The sequence below is a fragment of the Lagopus muta genome, chromosome 14 (genome assembly GCF_023343835.1).
Source record: "Lagopus muta isolate bLagMut1 chromosome 14, bLagMut1 primary, whole genome shotgun sequence".
NCBI classification, from domain to species: Eukaryota; Metazoa; Chordata; class Aves; order Galliformes; family Phasianidae; genus Lagopus; species Lagopus muta.
The window spans coordinates 5,043,171-5,067,347 of record NC_064446.1 but is presented as its reverse complement, the minus strand read 5'-3'; the positions used below and the strand labels follow the sequence as shown (position 1 = coordinate 5,067,347).

Here is a 24,177-nt window from a genome sequence, read left to right as displayed (position 1 = left end):
TAAAATATAATCTTCAGAAACTTCATTGTTAAACTATGTTGTTGACAGAGGACTCGAGTAATTAATATGACCAGTGCTTAAAAAAATAAAGAGACTAACAGTTAACTTAGTGCCTTCTGTCAGTAAAAGAAAATTTTAAAAGCTGTAGGTCTAATCTAGAGCGTCCTTGGTAAGCATTTTCATTCAAAGACCTTCTAATACATGAGGGAGAGCTTCCTATGTTTTATAGTGTATGAATTTGAATTTGTAGCAAGATATTGTGCTTCAAACTACAAGGGTAGGGTTTTCTCCCCCCTAAGCCTGTGAATACTGGAGAAAAGAAATTCTTTGTATACTTTTTCTTCCTCATTTTGTTTAAGTGCATAATCAAATTCCAATACTTTTGAATAGCGGAAGTAATAATTTTTGAACTTACAAGTCCTTCTACCCTTATTCATATGCACACTCTGACCCTCTTTAAAGCAGTTCCAAGTGTTTAGGCGCATCCATGTGGATGTTATTTCTCATATTGAAATCCGCTGTAAAAGGAATAATTTACTCCAAGGAGATTTAGAAGAAAATACTTTACAAAATAAGATACTCTAAATGAAATTACTTAATTATATTATTTCTTGATTCATCCTGCTAAAAATGACTAATTCTGCAAATATTTCACTTTCAGTGGTTCTTGTCTTCAGAAGGATGTGCAGTTAAACATATATATATATTTTTAGGGCATATTTTCCAGTAAAAGCTGGTATAGAGACGAATTGTTTTTGAGTGTTTGCTAAGTGATGCAAGGAACTGCACATTCCACCACATGCTCTGATTTAAAAAGTTTTTAGACTTGATTTGGTTGGGAGCCGGGCATCTTTCTCACTACATCCTAAGCATGTACCAGAAAATTTATCTTTTCAAGTTATTCAGACCAGAATTTGTTCAAGTACTGTGTGTGTTTGTTTGCTTTTGCCATAGAAATTTGGAAAGACCTCTAAAGCTTGTTTTTCTAACTTGAGAAGTTAGACCCTATGTTTTCCTCATCCTTCCTCACAAGAGATGAAGAAAGGAATATTTAAATAAACTGGAAAACTGAAAAAGTGAAACAGACAAAATATGTGTATTTTGGATTCTTGATTAAGTGCTCATTAAGTACTCACTGATTAAGTGATATCAGATGTTGTTAGGTCAATATTTTTAGTAAGGAACGGATTCTACAAATTCATATTTCTGGAGCATGTAGAAAATAGGTTAAGCAATGTTCCTATGCACAAGTCAGTTTCCAGCTCAAACACAGATTTTAGGTGTTTATTTTGTAATTATTATTTTTTTACTCAGCATTTTGTTAAAATCTATTACTATTGTCAAAGATTAAATTCTAATCTCGGGGACCACTAGTTGGTCTGTTGTGATGATTACCATGTATATTTTTATTTTCTTAGTCCTGTTTGTTCTCCTGACAACTCAGGAAGATTGTGAAGCCTTTGAAATATTGTGATAGGATACAAATCCATACACGTGAGAAAAACATGGTGGGGGAAAGGAGGGAAGCACTTACAACTTCTTTTTAGAGCATTGTGTGCATTTTGGAACTTCATCAAAATGCTGGCAATGCTGAAGACCAATTCATTCATGGGAATCAAACGTAGGAGAAAATAAAATGGGAAGCGAATATAATTGTTGTGCAGGGTCCAGTATGTTTTATGTGCTCTCTTTACTGTGCTATTTTTCTCTGGATTTAGAAAGTTTAAGACCAAATTGTCTTTGCTCAGTTTTATCTTGTAACTGATTAATTTCCATAAGATTATTACCGCATTGATCTCAGTAATCCTTGAATGAAGCGCGTTCAAGAGTCTTGGAAACAGCAATAGGCAGAAAATTGGGTTTCCATTTTTCCATGGAAATCTTTATCCATGTTAAAATCAGGTGCCAGCTTCTCATTTGATTTTGAAAGCATGTTTCAGTTGCTAGCCATTAGATCTCATAGTCTTTTTCTGTTTTATTGGAACATCCGTAATACCTAGTGTTCTTTCCTTACAGATTCAATTAGATTGCTGCAGTTGAGTCAGTCTTATTTTGTGTGAGCTATATCTGTGTATCTATTCATATGAATAGATAGAGATTTTTAAACATCTGCTTGTCAAGTATCGTAGTCTCATCTTTGGTCATGAAATCAGATTTGCTGCTCTTTGCTAAGTCCTAATTTTTAATTTTTCTCTAAAACAGAATATATCAGCAATCCTATATATGCCTCGGTTATGGATAAAGATGTGCATAGTGACAGTGGTATGTATAAAGATAGCCCTTTCCTGTTACTTCCATGTTCATAAATCCAAATATTAGATTAGCTATTTCTCACAGCAGTGAATTGCTATTGAGCTGTTGGGTTCAAGGTTCCTAATGTGTTTTTTTTTTGGTCTGGATAACTGATGAGGCAAAAAAATTGTGTAGATATTTTCATATATTGCTATTTTTGTGTATCTGCTTAGCTGGAAGCATCATACAGTGAATGCGAAAGTACATGTCTGTGAATGTAGACCATATTGGAAACAGAGATTTACTGTCCCAAAGTGTAATGCTTACTCAGCCATCTGATGAGATTTGAGCACTAAACAGTTTGAGAGGGATGCATAAAGCTGTTTTATTACAAGATGCTGTTATGAATTGTAGCAGCTTTCCTTATGGTATACTGCTGTTGCCAAACAAGTTGCATGAATGTAAGTAAGCAGTTTTATTTGTAATTACTTGCTTACGTTTCCTTAGAATATTTGGGTTAAAGATGTGGAGTGGGAACCACAAACCTCTGCTGGCAATCCCTACATCCTCTTCTATTCAAAATCAAAAGGTATCTTGTAAAACTATTTGGAGAAAAGCCTTTCTGAGGAATTCTGTTTCTTATACATGATATGGCATTGGTCTCAGTTATTTGTATGTGTATGTGATATAACTTTGTCAAAAATGTTACAGAAAGCGCATGCAGGGAAATACAAAAATAAGATCTTAAAGCATTGAAAAAAGAGATAAGAGATTTAATTTTAGCTGAATTTGAGGAAGTTTAGAAAATAGAGGAATTGCTTGCTTAAGGAATGTCAAGGAAAACATGGTAGTTAATACGTAGGCTATTTTCTGAACTTTGATCAAAAACTGCATTTTATTAATGGAATGTGACACTTGACAATATTCCTGACAGCACTGCCTTGCTTAAGTTGTGTTACTCATGGTTATGTTCTGTAACATATGCGCACACATGCAATAGCTGTTGTATTTTCGGTGCTGGGTAGCTCTGTTTTACATGCTACAATCAAATGTTTTCAAAAACTATGGCTGGTGTTTGTTCATTTGTTAATTGACAGTTCCACCGTGGAATGTCTAATGTTAAAAAAAAAAACGTAAATATCATCAGTAGGTTATTTTCATTATTACATATGAAAAAGAATATCATTGGATGTGTTTTTACTTTGAAATTAGCAAATTCTGTGGTTACTGCTGGATAAAAACAAGCTTAAAATTTGCTTATGTGAAACATGTGCTAAGCTACATATTTACACAGTTCAGTTTGTCTTCATAGGTATATTAATCACTTAAAAACATACATTAGTGTAAGTATTGGAAAGAAAATTATCAGTATTTTAGATTTTGGTAATTAAGCCAGAAGCTTAACAAAAGGCCGTCTTACAGAACAGATTTCGTGAGTTTCACTTCCCTCAAGTATATGATCATGCCTGTTGTATGTGCCATAGTATTGTATTATGGCTTTTTCAATTTACTTCTGGTTGAATTCCGTGTTTTAAAGATGGCAGTCTAAACTGAAATTTTAAGTATTATCAATGTAATATTTCTATTTCAAGATATTTTATTCAGTTGCAAGACAAAAAACAAAACAGAAACAAAACAACCAATTGGTGGCATTCCGTTTAATTTCATTACAACATTCAGTTTGGGCAGTGCTAAATTTGTTACGCATGACATGAGTAAATTTTTGTGTATAGATAGGCAATGAAATGTGTGTACTCATTAGATTTGCTTCTAAGATTCTATCTTTGTGACTATAAAAACAAAACAAGACATTATTACTAATATCTGCTTCCAGCACTCAGTTTACAGTTTATTAATAAAATGAAAAATGATGCATCACAGTTGTAATGCTACGTCTTATCCAAAGATAATGAAGAGTTAAAAATTGTGTAATGAAAATTTAGAATAAGGTTAAAGTAGCTTATAAGACTACCTACAGATCCAGCAATGTTCTAATTTGAAGAAAGAACACTTGATTTGAGGGATTTGAAAATACATCACTTAGTTTTGGTGGAGGACTAAAAAGCATGTGCTTGTCTTTAGGATAGTTTGAAAGTGAATGATTTGACCAGGACAAGGAACAGAAAATGAGATGTTATTTGCTCTCTGAAAGCAGTGTGTACACAACAGATTGTGTTTTAGATGTCTCCAGTACTTCATTTATGTGATTCTCTCTTGTTGACTTTGTGTAACAATTTCTCATCTGTTTGCCCATTTCTCGACCGTTTCCTAAGTAAAATAAACCTTTGTGCTTATTTTTACTATTAGCAAATTGTAATAAAGCTTCTCACAGAATCACAGAATATCCTGAGTCGGAAGGGACCCATGAGGACCCTTGAGCCCAATTCCTGTCTCCACACAGCACCGCCCAGAATGCAGACCGTGTGTCTGAGTGCGTTGTCCAGATGCATCTTGACCAGGCAGAGCCTTTCCCTCACCCCCACCTGCCCTCCCCTGATAGCCCCAGCCGTTCCCTGGCCCCCCTTGCTGTCACACAGAGCAGAGCTCAGCGCTGCCCTCCGCTCCCTGTGAGGAGCTGCAGCCGCCATGAGGGCTGCCCTCAGCCTCTCTGCGATGGGGTAAGCAAACAGCAAAAACCTCGGCCGTTGCTCACACATCTTCTCCTTTTGTTAGTGTTCAGTGGCATTTCTGGTGTCCTTGACGCAAATGAGACCAGATCACTGACAAGGTACTGGCTTAATATATTACAATCCTGAAGGAAAGTCCGCTTCCAGGAAATGTTTGCCTTTGAGGCCCAGTGTTACATGGATGATTTCTTTTGTTGCTTACAAATATCTGTAAGGAAAACATCCAACTTGCATGTGACGTGTTTTGTGTGTGCTTGTGTTGTGCCAGGCCTCAGTGTGACGAGGGGGAAGTCAAACTGCTTTCTCTTCTATAAGCATTTCCCAGGGTGGGGAACTGGGAAAGCTCCGTAACGTGTTGGAAGCACTGAGAGGTCAGCAGTATAAACTGAGGCAGGTTTTTAATACTGCGCTTCCCTGAACCTGTTCTCTCACTTTGTGTAAACCAGAATGACTGTAATGGGGAGGATATTTAGAATAAGCAGGCTTTGTGGTTATAAAATACATCAGCTTTGCTTTTTATGTTTGTATGTTGACTTTGTAACTCTTATAAGCTGTTACGGCCTGGCAGAGTTTCTCATCTAGACTTAAATTTGTTGTCTTCACTTATTTTTTGGACAGCATGGTGGTGCTATACCTTGATCCAAGTATATCTATCTGTTCCATGAAGTAGGTTCTCTAGGTGCTATTTTTTTCTGAACACGAACAGGTTTATGTTAATAAAACTACGTATTGACTTATTATTTCTACAGTTAGGAAGAACAGAATTGGATAGAATTCATCTAATTTCTCTGTGACACCTCATTTACTGCTGAGTACTTTAGTACTCAGTTCGAGGAAAATGTTACTGCTTTGTGCAATAAAATAACCTGTCCTGTGTGATAAAATAACCATACTGATGTGATATTTATGAAACAGAAATTGTGGAATTCTGAATCATGATGATTATGTGCAGATCAAGATATAGTATCTATGTGTAGGAGCTACTTAGAATAAATCAAATTACTTGGCAGATTAAGGAAACCCCTAATTAAGAAGTGATTTATTGTTGTGAAATACACAAATATTTTGTTTAGTTTCAATAATTCTGTCAGTATTATTAAAGTACCGATTTGATGAGCTGTGGACCAGTGGATTATGAGAACAGGCGTTTAATTTAAATTTGGATTTGTTTCTCTGCGTCTATTTCCTATCGCGGTGGTTTTGATTGCTGCTCTAAAAGATGCTTTAATTATACCAGCAAATTTATTTTTTGTACTCTCATTGTTTAAACTTCAGTTGAAGATGATGCTGATACTCTTTTTCTGCCTCTTTTTCTTTGTAAACTGCATTATCTTCCAAATAATAGAGAAATTAGAGTAGTAACAATATTTTCGTCAGGCATGGGACAGACGCGTGTAATTGCTTTCCCACAGAAAATGTGCAGGCATTAAATATAGCTCAAGCTGAGAGAAATTTGCCTTACATCCTCTTCATGTAACTAAAGTTAACATTCTGCAAGACAGAAAAAGAGAAAATACGGATAATATAATATCACGTGAAAAACTTGCCGCTACCAAAATGCATAGTATGTTTCTGCCAAACAACTGAATAAATTAAGCTGTTGGGCATGTTTGCAGTGCTATTTTCAGACTAGGAATTAAAATCTATGCCTCTGGAGTTTGAGTGACTGCGTTGGAAGGCATCTCATGCTTTTTATGTAATTAATAAAAATATTGTACCTATTATGTTTAAAAACTATGTGAAGTACAACTGTATTACTGACTTAAAGTTACCTTCATACCTGAAAAAGCCAGTTGTTTTAGTTTCTTATTTACATGTATTGAGATGTTTAAAATAAGTATTTATTGTTTACTCATGTAAGAGAAATTCTCCACAAAAAGGTGACATCTAAAAGGCCTTTCTTGCTCTGCCTTTCAAGACAAAGAGAAGCTGAGCTAAAATATCTCCACAAACTTTACCCTCCTGCAGTCTTACCATTAAAATACATTTTTTTTTGTAGTCCACAGTTCCAAGAAGTGAGTATTCACGTCTAATTCTGTACGTGAGCTTTGTGAAGCCATGAAACTAAGCAAACAAAATGAACAGAGGAAGCCTGCTAGCAGTTTGGGCGGCTAAAGTAACCAGACCCTGTTGTGTGGGAGGGCAAACTGTGTATCCTTATTGTTTAACTTCATGTTTCACTTAAAAACATCTTTGTATGGACTATATTAAATTTCTAATGACTTGAAGTTGTAAATTAACATACAGCCTAATCTGAAATGCTGATGAGAGAGTACACTTGTACAAAGTGGCTGCTTGTCTTACTGTCAAGGAGCCTGTTATGTGTGAAGTTTTATGTTTCTGCTGAAATCTGTAGATATTTTTGGATATGCAGGTGGTAGAGTGTCTGTCAAATTGTCTAATTCTTTTTTTTTTTTCTCTCAAGGAATTCTTTGTAAGAGTCTTTTGATTCTTGGCAAAATATTTCAGTACTTCTGTGTGCTTTCATTTTTCCCTTCATCCAATGAGTTTCATTATTTTCTCTTGCTAGATGTCCTTCCTTAAGGACATGTAACTGGTGCAAAATGATACTTGCAAATAGAGGCTTTTAAAATCCCAGTCAAAAAAATAAAATAAAATAAAGTAGTGAAGCTAAGCAAAGTGGCAATATCTTCAGAGTTAAAAAGGCAAGGTAAATTTTTGGAGAATCATAGAATGCCTTAGATAGGAAGAGATTGTGAAGACCAAGTTCCAACTCCTCTGCTGTGGGCAGAGTTGCCAGTCGCTAGATCAAGCTGCCTCTAGGCTCCTTCCTACCTGGCCTTGAATGCCTCGAGGAAGCATTCATTACCTGGCAGTGTCCAGAGAAGGGCAGGAGGGTGGCTTTTTTTCCAGAGATTTCCATGCACCACTCCAGAACAGGTTAAGGGTGGTGATGAGAAATAAAAAAGATGATCATACCCCTTTTTCCTCTGTTATATGCTTAGTAAAATCAACTTATGGGGACAGCTGAGACATATGTCGTTGGCTTTATTTACCTGAAGGTGATATGATTGAACTGTTTGTAGCTCCCACTGCCACGTCCCTGCCATTCTCAGCAAAGTCAGCAAAATTGAAGGGCCATACTGTGAAAAGGGAGTACATGGATTTTCTTCCTTGTTTCTTCAGCTTGTGAATATCCAATGTAAGGGAAGCTAATGAGCTTTTCCAAATGATCTTGCTGCTAGCACTATTAAATTGTCATTTGGCTTCTGTGTTAATTTGCAAAATAAATAAATAAGCAGGGTGGTGTCTTTCGGCTGGCACAAAATTGTTTTCTTCAGTGTCTGCTATGTTTTGATTGTAGGAGAAAAACAACGTTGATAACACACTGATATTTGTAGTTGTTGCTGAGCAGTCTTGTACAGAGCCAAGGCCACTCACAGTGAAGGGCCCAAGGACCTGGGAGGGAACAGAATCAGGACAGCTGACTTAAAGTGGCTAAAGAGAAATTCCTTATTCCATATGGCGCCATGTGTGAGGAGTTTTGAAGGGAGTGGCAGTTGATCTCTCTTCCACTGTTTGGGAGACCTGCTGGGCTGTGGTTGGTGGTTATGCTTGTCATAACTGTAACTATTATCCTTTTCTCAGTGAATAATTTGATCTCAATACATGATTTTTACTTGGTTTTGGTGGATTTTGTTTCAGTGTCAGTGTCCTTAAGAGGTATTTAGGCTTCAAGTGTAAATACTGCATCAGCTTTTGAGAAACAAAAGCTCTGTATAGTCCTGTCTATTTGGATGCCTGATGCGCAAGACTGCAAAATAACTGTGTGTTAAATCTATAATTTGCATAATAGAACATAGTTTTTAACTTAGCAGGCTTTGCCTGTAAGAATGGAGGCTCCTACAGGCAGGAAAATCCTTATCTGATGAAGGAGAGAGGCACAAGGAGCTCCCTGCCCAGGGTCACCAGGCAGCGAGGTTTTGTGGCTGTGAATGTCAGGGTGCTGTGGCGTGGGGCTGCTGCTGGCATCTTGGAAGGCAGTTCAGTCCAATGAGTAGTAGTCAGTAATGTATTTCCTTATTAACTGTGAACTAATTAGATCATTAAATAGGAGTTTAAGGGGAATGTGCTGGTGATGAACATAATCAAGTGTTTTACACCATGTGTTTTTCCAGTTTTTGTCAACAGACGGTGCGTATTGTAGAATATTTGAGTCAGCAAACAAAATGTAAGAATAAAATAAAAATACTATGAAGTAGCTATAATGATTTCACCTTCCTGGTCACTGCACGTTTATTTTGTAGGACAGATATAGCTAAGTGTACTTGGCTAACAAGTTGCACACCGAAATGCCAAAAGGTGAAAACACTCTGAACTTACAAGTAGATCTGCTAACATTGTCCATGATGGGAGCACCAACGTGAGGTCTGGGTTTCTGTTCTCATACCTGGATGAAGCTCACGTTCAGTGGGCAGATGAGCATATCGTGATGCTTGTATTACATGGAGAATTGTTTTGTTTCCCAGAGTAAAACTTTTAAAAACAATTTGCATCAAAAAGTAATTTGCAGATTGGGAAAGCAAAAATGGTATAAATAAAACAGTAGTTGAACAGCCACAGAACAGCCAGTTTTTTTTTTTTTTTTAATTACTTTAAAAAAGCAGATGCAGATTGTATCACTTCTAATTTTCTTTTTATTTGTACGTGAGCTATGGGTTACAAATTTACCAAACTTCTAATTTAGTCATTACAGCCATGTTAAAATCATGTACTTTCACCCATCGTCTAATCCTGAGAAAATTTGTGTCCTTGATACCTAATACAGCATAAAATGAAGAATAAAACTGAAATTGTTTTATTGATAGCTTCAGTGCAGATCTAAATGAATATAATATCAGTACAGAGAAAACAGTGAGTTCTCTCAGTTCACCGGATGCGAAGTTGGTGTGGCAGGACGTTATTCAGTGCACTTCATCAGCTCAGGCAGTGGTCAGGGTTTGTAGGTAGGCTTTTATGGACTTGAAATGGCTCTCAACATCAGTTTTTCCCTCCTAGATTTTTGCATGTTTGTCGTGTCTGTGACTGAATTCAGTGAGATAACATCTGGGCTCAAGGTGCGTTGCTGCTGCAGGGCTTGTAGGTAGGCAAGGTAGACGTAACCCTTTTTTCCCTCCTCAGCTCTCCTCTTTTCTCAAACTCTTCATAATTGAAATCTACAGCACATATGAAATCGCTGTGTGAGGCATCCATTGTAATACATACAATTATTAATATCACATTAATAACTGCTTTCAGTGATTTTGTGTCTGTTTGGCCGCCTTGTTTGTGGTGTACTTGAACACTGCTTGTTTTACTCTTATGTATTAGGGCTGTATACAAAGCAACTGTCTCTCTGCTGACTTTGTCAGCAGGTCTATCATATGCTAAGCTTTGTTTTATTTGCTCCAGAACAATGTAATGTATTATTCTCATGTACAACAACAAACATACAAACATTTGAAATCTATTAATAATGGATTTTTTTAATAGATTCGTAAGTTACGCCTGTCATTTTACTCTGAATTAGGACTGCAACATGCTAAGAGTCATTTTTCAGCTGCAGTTCCCCAGAGTACTGTATTTAGAAGCACTAAAATGCAATCATATTCTAGTCTTATTTGTGTAGTCATATTTATTTTATCTAGACAGCATTCTTACCTTTGGGAAACAAATGCGATGGTACTTTCTGACAACGATCATTTATTTATTCCAGATGCAAATTTTATTTTTGGAGCTTTTTGATTAGAAAGGAATTAAAGCAAACTAATCGCTATAAACTTACGCAGTGCTGATTTCAGTAACCAGTAGATAACGCAGGGCACTTTGAGTGCAGTTCTTGTTCTGTTGTTGTTGTTTTAATAAGCCTCCAGATAATAATGAACTTGTCTTGATATACATGTTAATTTGCAGTGAAAGGTGGTAAATGAGAAAAGTTACCCAGGACGTAAAGTCTAAGATAAAAGCTTGAAATGTGTTTACTTCATCTTTTATGTTGCTGAAAATGATACAACATGGGAAAAGATAAAGACTCGGTTAAATATTTTTCACTCTTAAGCAAATGTCTTCTAAGTAATTCATAGTTTGTTTTTTTTTTTTTTGTGAAGAGAATAAAAGCAGATATTTTATATATCACCCTGATGTACCAATTGCTGTTTTAAATAATTACTAGATGTTTGCATTCTGTTATTTTATCTTACCATAACTCATATTATACCTTCGGGATAAATTATGTTGGTTTCAGTCCTATTTTGCAGACAAAGTTCACAAGAGAAAGATGAGGTGAATTGCTTAGGGGACTGAATACTTTTGTGAGCAGAAGAAAGAAAAAAGTGTTCTGTGTTTGCATTTGGATTAGTCCATTTTTATTTACCTTTGCTAGTGTTTTCAATGTTTTTTTCTTCCTTATATGCTTTTTTATGTAGAATGGATTCTTAACTAATCAAAAATTTTTGCTTCTAAGCAAACTTTTCTGGTAAGAAAAGCTTTAAGCCATCCACCACAAGGGAGAACTTTACTTGGGTTAATTCCATGCATCTCACCTTCATGTAATTTTCTGGTGTTGCTAGCGAATACATATTGCCTATATCCATCATAGAAATGTAATAATCATTTAGAAATAAGGTTTAGAGTACTTTATTTGTTGTTATCGAATACAATTTTAAAAGATGAAGGTGATCCTTTTGGTAGGCTTTATTAACCTAGATGTTACTCGTGTTCAAGCATTCTGACAGCTTTATTCATGTAATGTGTTTAATAAGGAAATCTGGCAGTGCTAGAATGGGGGAAGAAGAAAAAAGTAGCCCGAGAAATGGGCAATGTAAGCTTTAAGAGACACAATTGTGGTGAATGAATGACTGTGGTCTCTCACAATTTAGGGATGAAAAGTAAAATTAGAGGTAATGAAAATGAAAGAAAACAAAAGTTTGCCAACATTTCTGGAGGGGTTTAGCTCTAAGTTATAAGCAGGAATAAGACTTCAGAAGTCAGTTACAATTATGGCGTTTAATGTGAATCAAAATTATTTTTGTCACTGTGCTATAAATAAAATTTAAGTACTACTTCAATGGGTGCACTTTGAGAAGATGTTTTTTGCCTTGCTGGCTAAACCTGATGTTCACTATGCACTTTGTTCCAGAGGCAGGGAGTTTTCCCTAGGGAGTGGGGGTTATTTTTAAAGAAAACTTAGCCCAGTCTCCTTTACAGTAATTCTCTCTTACTTATTCTGTCCCATGATGTAAATCAGCTTTCCATTCGAAGATAAAGCAGACAAAAACATCCCTGAACTGAGCAGGGATGCCCTTGCATCACAAGGGAAGAAAAAGGACAGTGTTTCACGCTGCACGGTATGGCCCAGTGGTTTAGTAAATCAAAACCTGGAAGCCTTATCACAAATATTCTGGGTAGCTTCTTTGGTCTAAATGTGAGGGGTTTCATTCATTTTACTGAATGTGCTTTTGAAAGTTGAGTGCAGGAGTTGAAAATTGAGTTTCAAGCATGCTGTTGCACTCATTTGATTATTTGCAGTACTGCTGTATTCACGTATGGCACACGCCAGTGTCATTTGGAGTCCTGTGCGCAATATTTACAGCAGTTACCAAAAGAAGTAATAACAATAAGTAAGACTTCCAGACTGCTGCTTCAGCTTATGTCATGTTTCTAAGTGATTCTTGTCTTTATTGAAAACCATTTTGCTGCAGGTTGTTTTTCTGAAATTCGAGATACTGGTGTGCTATCAAAAATGAGTACACTTGATAGAGAATTACCTACCCAACTGTGACATACAACAGAGTTCTCTTGCAGGTTTTGGGTTCTAGTTATACTTCAGCCAACAATTCATCTATGCCTCTACAGCACCACTTTTTTCAGAGCTCTGTTTTTTCTCTCTGTGATTTGGAGGGCATGAGTTTCTTGCACGGCTCTCCTGTGTGATGCTTCAGTATATGTGCGAAGCATGACGTATGTTAAACGTAGGCATTGCTAACCATGCATTTGAAGATGGTGTGTCTGGCCAGCCTCAGCTGTCCGCAGTGAATAGGAGTTTATTTTTTCACCCATTCATTTTCAGAGAGCGAGGAAATATGGGTCTCCCTAAGGTAACAATGAAGTGCAGGGTGAAGTCTTTAGAATTCATGGAACTTCAGGAAAAAATACATGCAAGATGTATTTTCAATTACAGGTACTTTTAAATGTGCATGGTTAAATAAACCCATGCATACATAATGTAAGTAATTTAATAATGTGTTTGTAGAAGTCAAACTGTATGTAGAGACAATGCTTGTAATTATCAGTGCCTCCAAGAAAATTGAACTGTGAACTGTGTATCTAAATGAAGACACCGAGGGGACAGAAAATCATTATAGTGGTTTAAAAATAGTAGTAAACTGCTTTAATTCACTTATTTGGAACTGTAATCAACTCAATTCAGTTTTGTTAATTGATTTTTGGAAACCATTAAATTGAAGTAAAACTATTACAATTCTGAAAATCAGAGTTCACATAGCTATTTTTATTACTTTAATCTTCAGATTTGTTTCTTAATATTTCTGAGTTTGTACAGTTAAAATTCTTACCCAGGTGCATTTAAAGAGTGCAATCAGTTTACAAAGGCTTTGGCTATCAGTCATTTTAAGGCAGCAACTCAATGCAGAAGTCCTGGTGAAGGTGTGTTCCTGTTGCTGTGTTAGACAGGGCTGTACATGATATTGAGTTCCAAAAATGCTATCACAGAATGGGAGGGGTGAGTATTTTGTTCAGAAGTTTCCAAATAAAAATGGGGTATGTTCTGATTAAAACTGAATGCTGAATATAAATAAATACTTCAGCAATCCTGTTCTGTGTAGAACAGATGATCTGACCTATTTTATTAGACATTTGAGGACAATTCTTTTCCTGTTCATAACAGGTGTAGAAAAAAACAGGAAAGCTGATTCAGAGTCCTCTGTCATGCCCTCTACATTGTAATTTACCATTAGTTTCCCTTTTAGCCTGAAAAAAATCTTGTTACCATTCCAGTTTGGAGGTGTCATTACCAAATTTAGGTCTCAGGGTCACTGTCTCTTTTCAATTCTTTTTACATGAAGTGAAAGGAATCTGGGCACATGTGATACTGTCTGGATCCAGTCCTACATTACTTTTGACTGGTGTGTAATATGGTTTTCAATTTGCAGAAGCCATTAGCCTTTTCTTTCCTAGCCATGGAGTTGCATCGTGGTAAAGATAAGGCTATGGCAGTAGGATTGCAGAAGGTACGTTTCTATTTTAATCCTGAGCTCCCTTTCTTTTCTGTCTTGAACCATGCCCATCAAGTCTTGTGTAAGTGGCGTGTTGTGGATTATTATTTGTGTTTTCGGATGAGCTGGGCCAACAGTCTGTAATTACTCATCTGCTTTTCTAGCCTTTCTTATGCCAGAATTGCATTTTCTTTCTTACGCTTACAGTTATGAACAGGGCTATGAATGCAAAAGTGCTAATGATAACTGTGATAGAGCTGTTCACAAAACAGCCATTTCTAAACTGTTCTTCTTTTAAAATCAGGACAGTAGTGTGTTGTCAGTTAGCAAACTGGCCTAATTTTGACCTTTGAGTAAATGGTTAATGACAGATAAATCTGAGCTATTGGATTATTATCATTATGGGATAATATGGGTGGGATTTATTCTAATTCTGAGAAAAGAGAAAAAAATTATGCAGTGTTTTGTAACTTTCCTCCCTGGTTGAGAGGATTGCAGGTACGTGGAAAGAGAGCCAGCTGCCAGGCTCATGTGCTTGAGAATTCAGCTGGACTATTTACTGCCAGTATCTCTTAGCTTTGCAGTTACTGCTATACATAAATGGGATTCAGATCAACTAGAAATGACTTCGGATTTTTTTGTACGAGTGTAATTCACAAGGTTGAGTCCCTATAAACTCTGATTAAATTTTGAAGTCTTTGATAAAACCCAAACCACAGAGCTTTGCTAGCCTTCTGTTTTTACAATGGGGAAATGTTTGTGCAGATAAAAACAGCAGTCACTGTTCAAGCTATCACAGGGAAGAGGTTTTTGTTTCCTGATTTATTCACCTTCCTTTCCCTTTTCTTGGCTGAGAAGTGGCTTGAGAGCGGAATACAGCTCACTGGTAAGGGAGAGTTTTGTGGAACTTATGTAGGAAGGCTGAAAGTGTGCTTCAATGAGTGTGGAAAAGCAGGGGGAGTAAGGAAAGAAGCCAGAGATGTGGGAGTAGGCGAGTTTTTAGTTGGGTCTGTCCAGCTGTTAGCCCTGCTGCTCGGCCTCCATTCATAGCTCTGTGCTGTGGAAATTAGACTCGTTAAGCAAGTTGCCAGCAAATAGAAGGGAATAAAATCTCATCTGATAAATCTCTCACTGTGGTATGTGAAAGATAAGTAAGAAATACTCTGTTTCAAAATCGCTATCTTCCTTGTGAGAAATTTCAGACAATTAATAAGCTTTCTTATCGGTAAGTACAGAATTTCAGTGACAACATGACAAAGAATTTAAATTTTTGTTATTCATTGCTTACATTTCCAAAGTACAGTATAAATTCTCTTGTAATGGTAAGCAACATAAAATGAATTTAATGAGATAGTAAGAGTAGAAGACTGTAGAACAGCAGTCCAAGGAGTCATTTTTTTTGACTCAGAATGAGTGCTGTACTGTTGTGCTGCTTGTTGTTCTGCATTTCACAAGGCCTGTCTCCTAGTATAATTCTATTATAAAATAAATAGTTTGCTTTTCTTGAAGTTAGCTTAATGGAGTATAACTTATGTTCTTCAGTTTAACAGTGTTGCTAGTATTTCCCCTTTAGTCATATTAGAAAAGACTATTAAAATCCTCAATAATTTCATCTTGTCAAAATTTCCAGCTGTGAGGCTTGACTAGTAAACACTTAACACTTCATTTTTTGTAACTGAAGATGCTGTTCCGGTTGACTGGCTTTATAGCTAAAAGTAAAGCAGTAATACTGCAGGTAAGCTGTATGGACTATGTATCATACAAATGAGATGAGGGAAATTTACCTCTATATGCTTGTTCTTTTACAATTCCATTAAAATTCTTTTAGCAGGAGTAAAGATTGAGCTTGTTCTATTGAGAAATGGCGAGGTGCATATTCACTTTCTCCTTTCTTTTTGCAGAATATTTTCCCTGTGCTCTTCCATATTGAGAACATGTTTGAGTTTGAAGTGGAAGAAATGTTCTTCTAATGAGTTGCTGGGATCTGTTAATTTGTGTGGTTCATTTGTGTTCTTGGTAGGAGAGCTGAATTTGCGGCTGCGTACTTTGGTTGTGTTGGAACTGCAGTTATATTTTAAAATGGTGTCTGGTCCCTGTAATATTTTTTGTCATTGTATTTGGAAGACTGAGTCTCTGTAAGGTTGAAAGGAGTTATTTTAGTAAATAAAAATAAATTGTGTTTAGGATGTTTTCAGAGCAAAGCTTCAGTGGCTGGTGAGGGCTGTTACAGGAGAGCTGAGGGGAGGAGAGGAGCTGTTTAATGCTGACTCTTCCTGTAGCCTGTCAATTTATTCATGCAGTGGACCTTGCGAGCCCAATCTACAGATGCTATTTTCTGCTCCTTACTGAATAAAACTCGGTGCTGAGTCCTGAGTGTAAAGATTAATTAGTCAGTGAGTGGTAAAGGTCTGTTAAAGCCATTATTGTGTATGTCCATAGAGACAAACAGGGACTATAAAACATTGTGTTCAAAACCTAATTTTACATGTGTATTTTTCATTAATAATAATGATAATGGTAGTAACTATAGCCTTTTAATCCTGAATCCTCTCAGAGGGTGTTGTGCAATGCATACTGTGATGGAAGGATCATGTTTTCAGTCACTGAAGCTCCTTTAAGCTATCTTGAGTTCAAGTTATTGCCTATCATTGGGCAGACTTAACTGCTCAGAGCATGTCATACAATTAAGTGCGTTTTGTCCAGAAATAATTAGAAAAATAGTTAAAGATCAGTGAAGTTAAGATAAAAATGTTAACCAGAGCTGTACTTACAGTTCTGTACTTTATCTCTGTTAGTCTGACTTCAGGACTAGATACTAACAATTTAATGCTAGCTTTCAGATAAGCTCAGAGATGCACAATTGGTGATTGGCTGCATGTTAGAAATTTTCAGCTAGTTTTTAGCTAATTCAGGTAGTGCAGTAAGTGAGAAGATTTATTTATAAACATGTGCATTTCAAATTGCAGACTTGGTCTTTTGTCTAAATTAAGCTGCAGCTGTTCTCTCTACACTTGAGAATGACTCCCTGTGTTACCAGCAGTTTCAAAAGAGAAGGGCTCCTCTTTGTACATTTTCCAGGTTTGGTGCATTCTTTGGTTGTTGTGGTGTTTGTTTGCTTGTTTTTCCTTGTAAACGGGTGAAGCTTAGGGTAATGTATATGAATGAATGAATAAATAGGCTCTGTCTCGTATAGGCATACCCTGTTCCAGTATGTAGTATGTAGTAGGTATGTTCCAGTTAGTAAAATCAAAATTGACTATATAATACATGAAAAAGCGTCCTTTCTTTTCCTCCCACTGCGTGAGGTTTAAGAAGGGGGAAAACTTCCTGTAAGGTGTTTAGAAAATATGTTGCGAGTTTCTTTTCCCCATTAAGTCCAGCTAAGGTTCAGCTTGTTTGTATAACGTAAGACTCACTTAGAAAACTTAGCAGAATCAAAATCGTCAGTGTATATTCTCTATCTGCTTGGGAGAGAAAAAAATCAACTTAATTGGAATGGAATTTCCTCTTCTAGTCTGGATACATGCATTGTTTAAAATATTCATCTTCGTGCCATACAGGGCACATCCATTCGTACCCTATATGGATCAGAAGATGCCAAGTTAAATCATAAATATGTAAGAAAGAAAGGGGATTTTTTGTTTTTAAGCAGTAGACTGTCAACTTCACAGATTTTTAAGTCAGGATACTTTGAGTTGTTTTACGGTAATAATCTTAGGACATTTTAAATATGTGTTTCCTACGTTGCTGGAGGGAAAGTCTTGTATACACTGATGTGTTGATAAGGGCTCTGGCGATATTCTCCTCCTTTAAATTATCTAACTCCTGTAGTCTCCAATGGAAGTTTTATTCCATGAGGAACAGCACTGAACAGTTGTTCAAGCTGTTGTGTAATTGTGTGATCTGGCTGCAACTTCAGTCACCTCATAACTAGTGTTGATTTGCCTGATGTGGCTCGCTGCTCCCTGTGCGTCCCTCTCAGAGCTGTGCGCTCAGTTGAGAAAGACAACCTTCACCATACAGACATACCATTCATTGGCCAGAGGCACACGATGTCAAGTCTGGAAGGCGTAGACAAAAAATAGATAATGTTGAACAGGCTTCCAGCACAGGGATACCAATAGTTAGAGATGTGTTTTCCTTTAATGTCTCTGTTGGGTGAAGCTGTGATGCAATGCAGAAGTGTATATTTTGAGTGAAGGTCAAAATTCAAAAATGAAAACATTACTTTAGAGTACTGTGCCCAGTTCTGGGCTCCCCAGTTCAAAAAAGACAAGGAGTCCAGTGGAGGACCAGAAACATGATAAAGGGTGTAGAACATCTCCTCTATGAGGAAAGGCTAAGTAATCTGGGTCTGTCCAGGCTGGGGAGAAGAAGACTGAGGGGAGATCTGATTAAGGTTTACAGGTATCTAAAGGGAGGTGGGGGACAAATGGATGAGGCCAGGCTCTTCTCGAGAAGTGGTGCGTAGCAGTAGGACAAGGAGCAATGACCTAAAACTTGAACATAGGAAGTTCTGTACAAACACAAAGAAGAACTTATTTATGGTGAAGGTGGCAGAGCATTGGAACAGGTTGCACAGGGAGCTTGTGGAGTCTTTTTCTATGGCGATATTCAAGACCCATCTGAATGCCTACCTTGCAGCCTACTGTAGGGAACTTGCTTTAGCAGAGGGGGTTGGATGATCTCTTGAGGTCCTTTCTGTCCCCTGCAATTCTGTGATTCGGTGATACTGTCTATTAACTACTTTTTTTCCTGCAATTCTAAAAAAATCAATTAAATGAATGCTTGGAACCTCTATGGATAGGCATACTGGAGGCTTCAAGGACTTAGCACTCTCTCTAAAGAAATTGAATTAATCGCTCCAGCATTTTATTTATATTGGCTAGTGAACGAATGAAGTCAAGGGCTAATAGTTGTAGTGAGTGAAGCTTTTTGCTTTTGAGCTGTAGGTCAAGCAGCAACTGCAGATCTCTGAGGAACACTTATCCTGGAGACAGCTTGGTTTCTGCATGCTGAAGTGACTGACAGAGCCAAGGGTATGACTGACAGCTGTGCTTTCTGGACCTGGAATAGCTAATGCTACTTGAAGTCCTATCAAAATATTTCACACCTTGTAATTAGCAAAAGCTCAGTAATAGAGTAATAATCTCCTAATGTAACATCGGTTTGCAGGAAAAACGGCAGCATTTCTGACATAGTTTTCATTGAGAAGGATGGTTTATTTTGGCGTCTCGTTTTTCCTTGAATTATTAATTTTACTCACACTTCTAATGTTAGTTATGTTGCAGATAAATTTTCGCTGCTGCAGAAGAACTTGTGAGGACTTTAAGTAATTCAGAATATTTCACATGCCCCATTTGCCTTTCAGTGTGGTGATCTATCAGCAGTACACTGGAATAATACATGTGTTAGAATTAATATGTGTACACTACAGGTTTTTCAGATACGTGCCAAGAAGCTTTCCCATAATTCCATCATTGTATGCATGTTAATGATTTCTCAAAAATACTCAAACCAGTTACCAGCAGTTGCAATTAGGGCCAAAGATTTTTTAATCTGCATAGCAAGAACAACTGCAAAACCGAAGGATGACTGTTCACAGTTGTCTGATGTAGTTTTTGACTTTAGTTCCTCCTCATTTTGTTCAGCATTTGGTGTGATTCATGAATTTGTGTTTTGATGCGTGTATATATTGCATGCCAGTGGTTAGAAAAGACTGTGCAGGCTATTGACTTCTGAGATGTGAATGATCACATAGAGCTGAGAAAGAAGAGTCCTCAATATGTATTTAATTCATTCAGTTAGTTTGTAATTTGCAGTAGAGAAACGTCTGTCAGTATGGTTAGCAGGATCAAAATGTGTTTGAAATAACAAATAAACAATTTTATTTATTTGCAAGCAATAAACAATAAACAGTTTTAAAAGGCTTATAATGTTTCGGAGGGAAAAGAAAATGTCTTGACAATCTCTGTCACTGATTTTGTATGGGAATGAAGAGGCAGCAGAGTTCTGCATGGGAATGCAGTGATACTGTGCTTTTTAATCATCTTAAACATCTGGGTCTCCTTAGCATTCTAGAATGAAATCAGGCTTGAACGTTTCATTATTTACTTGTAATATGAGGTCATTTCTTTTAATATTCAATCTTTTTATAATTTTGTTGCTTCACCATATTCCAGCCTTTTGTTCTTATTGGTAAAATTAAAAAAAAAAAATCTCAGTGCCTTTTGAACAATGCAGATTAAGTAAATTTTTAGTTATTTTTTACAGTTATTTTTTAAATAGTCTTTTTAAAGTCTTAATGATGTCTTTATTATGTTATTAATGTTATACATGTCTAACATAAGGTGGCAGGAGCTATGTCAGGGGAGGGTCAGGCTGGGTGTTAGGAGAAGGTACTTCACCAGAGGGCAGTGGGCATGGAACAGGCTGCCCAGGGCACAGAGCACAGCCTCAGGCTGCTGGAGTTCAAGGGGCACTGAACTCAGAACTAGTTTGGATGCATGGCACCTGGAGGTGGACTCGGTGATCCTTGTGGGTCCTTTCAAAATGGGGATATTCTCTGATTCTATGGTTAACTAATAGCACTACCGTCAAGAAATGGAAGTGAAGTTGTGTGTGGTGGAATTTATGCACTTTATGTATGGTTACTGCATACAGAGGCAACTGACAAAAGGCAGTAAAAACATGTAATTTAATGCATACAGTTTGGCTAGCAAATAAAGCACCAGCAGTTGCATCTCTATTTAGACTGAAATTTATTGGATTCCTTTGAAAAACCTCCACAAACACTACAAATGCAGGTTGTGAATGTAGCATTGTAGCATAGCAATTTATTACACCGTAATTTTGTTTATAGCACTACTGATGAGCAGTTTCACTGGGTAGCTCAACGTGAGGCTTTTTGGGGAATAGTGGTGGCAGACCATTATACTTGCTGCGTTTTTTCTCGTTTTCAAATGGGTGTCATTTATTAACACCAATGCTTAAATGAGCTTTTTGAAGGTATTTCAAGCTAGATGGTATTAACTGTTCCTTCTCACCTGGAAGTCTTACCTCCGTAGCACAGCAAGTGAAGTGCAGGAGATGGCTGTGTGTGGTGTGTGCACGGTGACTGTTCCTTCTAAGGAGGGTCTTTGTCTTGCTGGCCTCTCGAGGTGGCAGCATCCTTGTATTCCTCCTGCCCTACCCTGGGGTGAGGTGCCCAGTGGTGCAGCCCAGCTGTGCAGGGGCTTTGCTACAATTCACCCCCTTCCTCATGAGCTGCTCTGCAATAGCTGTTGTGGGATGGGTAGAGATGGGGGAATGGTGCAGCGGTACATCTCAGCCTTGGCCTCCTTGGAAAATTTTAGATGATAGGGCTTGTTGGTGGATTTGGAATCAATCTTTGACATGTGTCATAGCTCTTTAAGTAGGTATTAATACAAAACAGTAAATTTGTGTGGTATTCAACTTTTTTGTAGTTGTCAATCAGAAAGTTCTGAAGTGGATTTCTTTAAAGACTCCCATCTCCCGAGGAAAAGGGGATAAGGCAGTGTGTCCCTGGACAGGATCTATGACTCATTATGTCAATCAAATTCCACTTCAGAGGGGAATAAAGAGATTTGTATCTCAAAGCTGTGCATAACGACTTCTCGGCTTTTCATTTCATATTTATGAGCGGTTTACTTTGAAGTGTTTATCAGGCAATACGCAGAAACATGAGAGAGCATTGCCTGAAACCATGTTCAAGTGTCTAATCTGTTAAATGCTTGCTGAGGCTGGTTCATCAGTGCAGTGCATGCAATGCAAAAAAGAGAGAAAAAAAATAAACTTCCTTGGTTTTTGAGGTTTTGAAGCAGAATCTTTATATTAACAATATAAAAAGGATTAATAATGCCAAGCATTTTGAAATAAATGTAATATTTGAAACATACAAAAGTTGGCTATGTTCTGTGTTAAGTAGATAAATAGTTCTTTGCCTGAAAAGAAGCTAGACTATATTTAATACCAAAACCCAACAGTGCCACATCTGTTCTTAAGGCCTCAATATACAGTGACCACAAGAGCCTTACTGTTAATTTTGGAGGGTTTTTTTGGATGTTTATAAAAGCAGGCTTCCGTAGTGTCCTTTCCTCTCCAAAAAAAAAAAAAAAAAAAAAAAAGGATGATTTGCTGAAAAGTGATAAAAGAATATTGGTGACATAAGGCTGCAATAGAAATACGTTGTCAACATTACTACCCCTGTGCTGTGTGCTTTTCCTGCAGTGGAGCTCCAAAGAGGAAAATAATTTTTAAATAGGTCGAAGATAAAATAAAGAAAAAGTGTTAGGTAAAATGGAAACAAAAAAACCCACATTTTTCTCATTATAATATGAAGTAGAGAAGGGCATAAGCCTCATGATCAGTGGATCAGCTCCATGCTCACAAGTTTCCTACTACCTTCATTCCAGTTAGGTTTTCATAATTGTGTTTAGACGTGGCGGTAGTGAAGGCATGAGGTGGAGGGCGTGTAGACAGCAGTGCTAACGAAGGAGCTCTGCAGCCTGCAAAACCACATGGGAAAATTCTGATTCGCAAGTTCAATGTGCAGTATGTGTACCTAAGATTGACATGAGAGAGGAGACTGTGGATGCCCATGCCATGTCCATGTCTTGTGTTTTATTTTAAAAGTAGCTTCACTTAAAAACTTCTTCAAAATATATTTTTCCAACATATTTTTGGACTTTATATAATTGATGTTTAGGCCTTCTGTTATTTTTTTTTTTAATGTTATCCCTAAAATTATTGGAACGCAATTGTTTGTTACTGTACACTTCTCATTATCTAGCTGTAGGTTTCTCTTTTTGCTTTCTAGACTAGAGATCTCCTGTAAACTTTTGAGTTATTCATTGTCTTGGGTTGAGGATTCTTTCTTCTAGCTTTCCCACTACAAAGTAGAATGTGTCGCTCCTTGATTACAAATCCACGTGGTTGGTTTGCCCAATTCCCAGTGAAAAAAAAATAAGAAGGAAAACCAATGAAAAAATCTTTGCTATGTTTGATTTCAATGGCAGAGGACAGTAGTAGAATTTAAATCAAGGATAATTTTCCAATTACGGAGATGACGAAGAGGGAAACAGAGCAACAAGATGCCTTTGAGAACCACAAATCTGAAATTTAAATAGATGTACTAGCAAGTTTTAGTATGCTTAGCTGCATCAGAGGTTCATCACTCTGTGAGAGATGGATAAGTTGGTAATGTATCCAGCGTCTGTCACAGTAGCTTAAGCCATCTGAAGCAACTGGCCAGCTAAGCTAATACACGATATACTCTATCACACCAGTAATTAAGAAAACAATTTATTTCAGGTAATTCCACGACTGAAAGGCCATGAGCAGGAGATGTGCTACTGTTTTTTGTTTTTGTGGGTTTTTTTTTGCAATCATGGTATTTCATGGTATTCCTTCTTTGCAAATGATTGGTGGGTTTAAAGTGGTCCTAATTATTCCTAATGTAGGATTAATGTACAAACCAATCTAATCTCCATTAAACTCAAAGAATTCTATAATTTGAGTCTGCCAAGTAAGAAATCAAAATAAATAAGTAAATAAAAGGCATCAAATGATACCTGGGTGCACTTGACCTTTATCAGTGAGATGTGAATTTATCATTTCACCTGATCTGCAAGGCACTTACAGAGCAAGGAAAGGCACTTATGAAGTAGGATGACGCGTGTGTTAAAAATAGTCAGATAACACAGCCTGCTCACTAACTCTCTTTAGGGTCTGGCTCTTGGTAAATACTGAAGTGTGTTTTCTGCTGATGTTGAGGCTTCACTATAGTTTTGGTTTAGGCTCAGGAAATGTGGTACAGAAGCAGTGGAGAACGGTGTGGCGGTGAAGTGTTTCTTATTAAATCTGGTTCTTGTGTAGAATAGCTGAGTGTGGATAGACCTAGTTGTGTATGTTCTGGAAGAAGCAACAGGGTAAGCATGGCAGCCAGAAAAGCAGTGCAGTAACAGTGCCTTTTGTGTACTGTTAAAATAACAGTGATTTTATGTGTTTGTCAAATGCTTATTGATCCCAGTGCTTTGGAAGAATAAAAATAACTAATAGAGAAA

The 24,177-nt window shown here is 37.0% G+C and overlaps 1 protein-coding gene across 7 annotated transcripts in view; it reads left to right on the top strand.

Moving 5' to 3' along the window:
• Window positions 1-24,177, top strand: part of TENM2 (teneurin transmembrane protein 2) — a 1,003,091-nt gene that overhangs the window by 536,593 nt on the left and 442,321 nt on the right. For 3 of the 7 annotated variants that reach the window (XM_048960703.1, XM_048960704.1, XM_048960706.1), the window contains one exon: window positions 2,203-2,262. The exons of the other annotated variants lie outside the window; for them this stretch is intronic. In XM_048960703.1, the coding sequence (XP_048816660.1) occupies window positions 2,203-2,262 (60 nt within the window). The remainder of the gene's footprint in view (window positions 1-2,202; window positions 2,263-24,177) is intronic. 7 annotated transcript variants of the gene reach the window in all.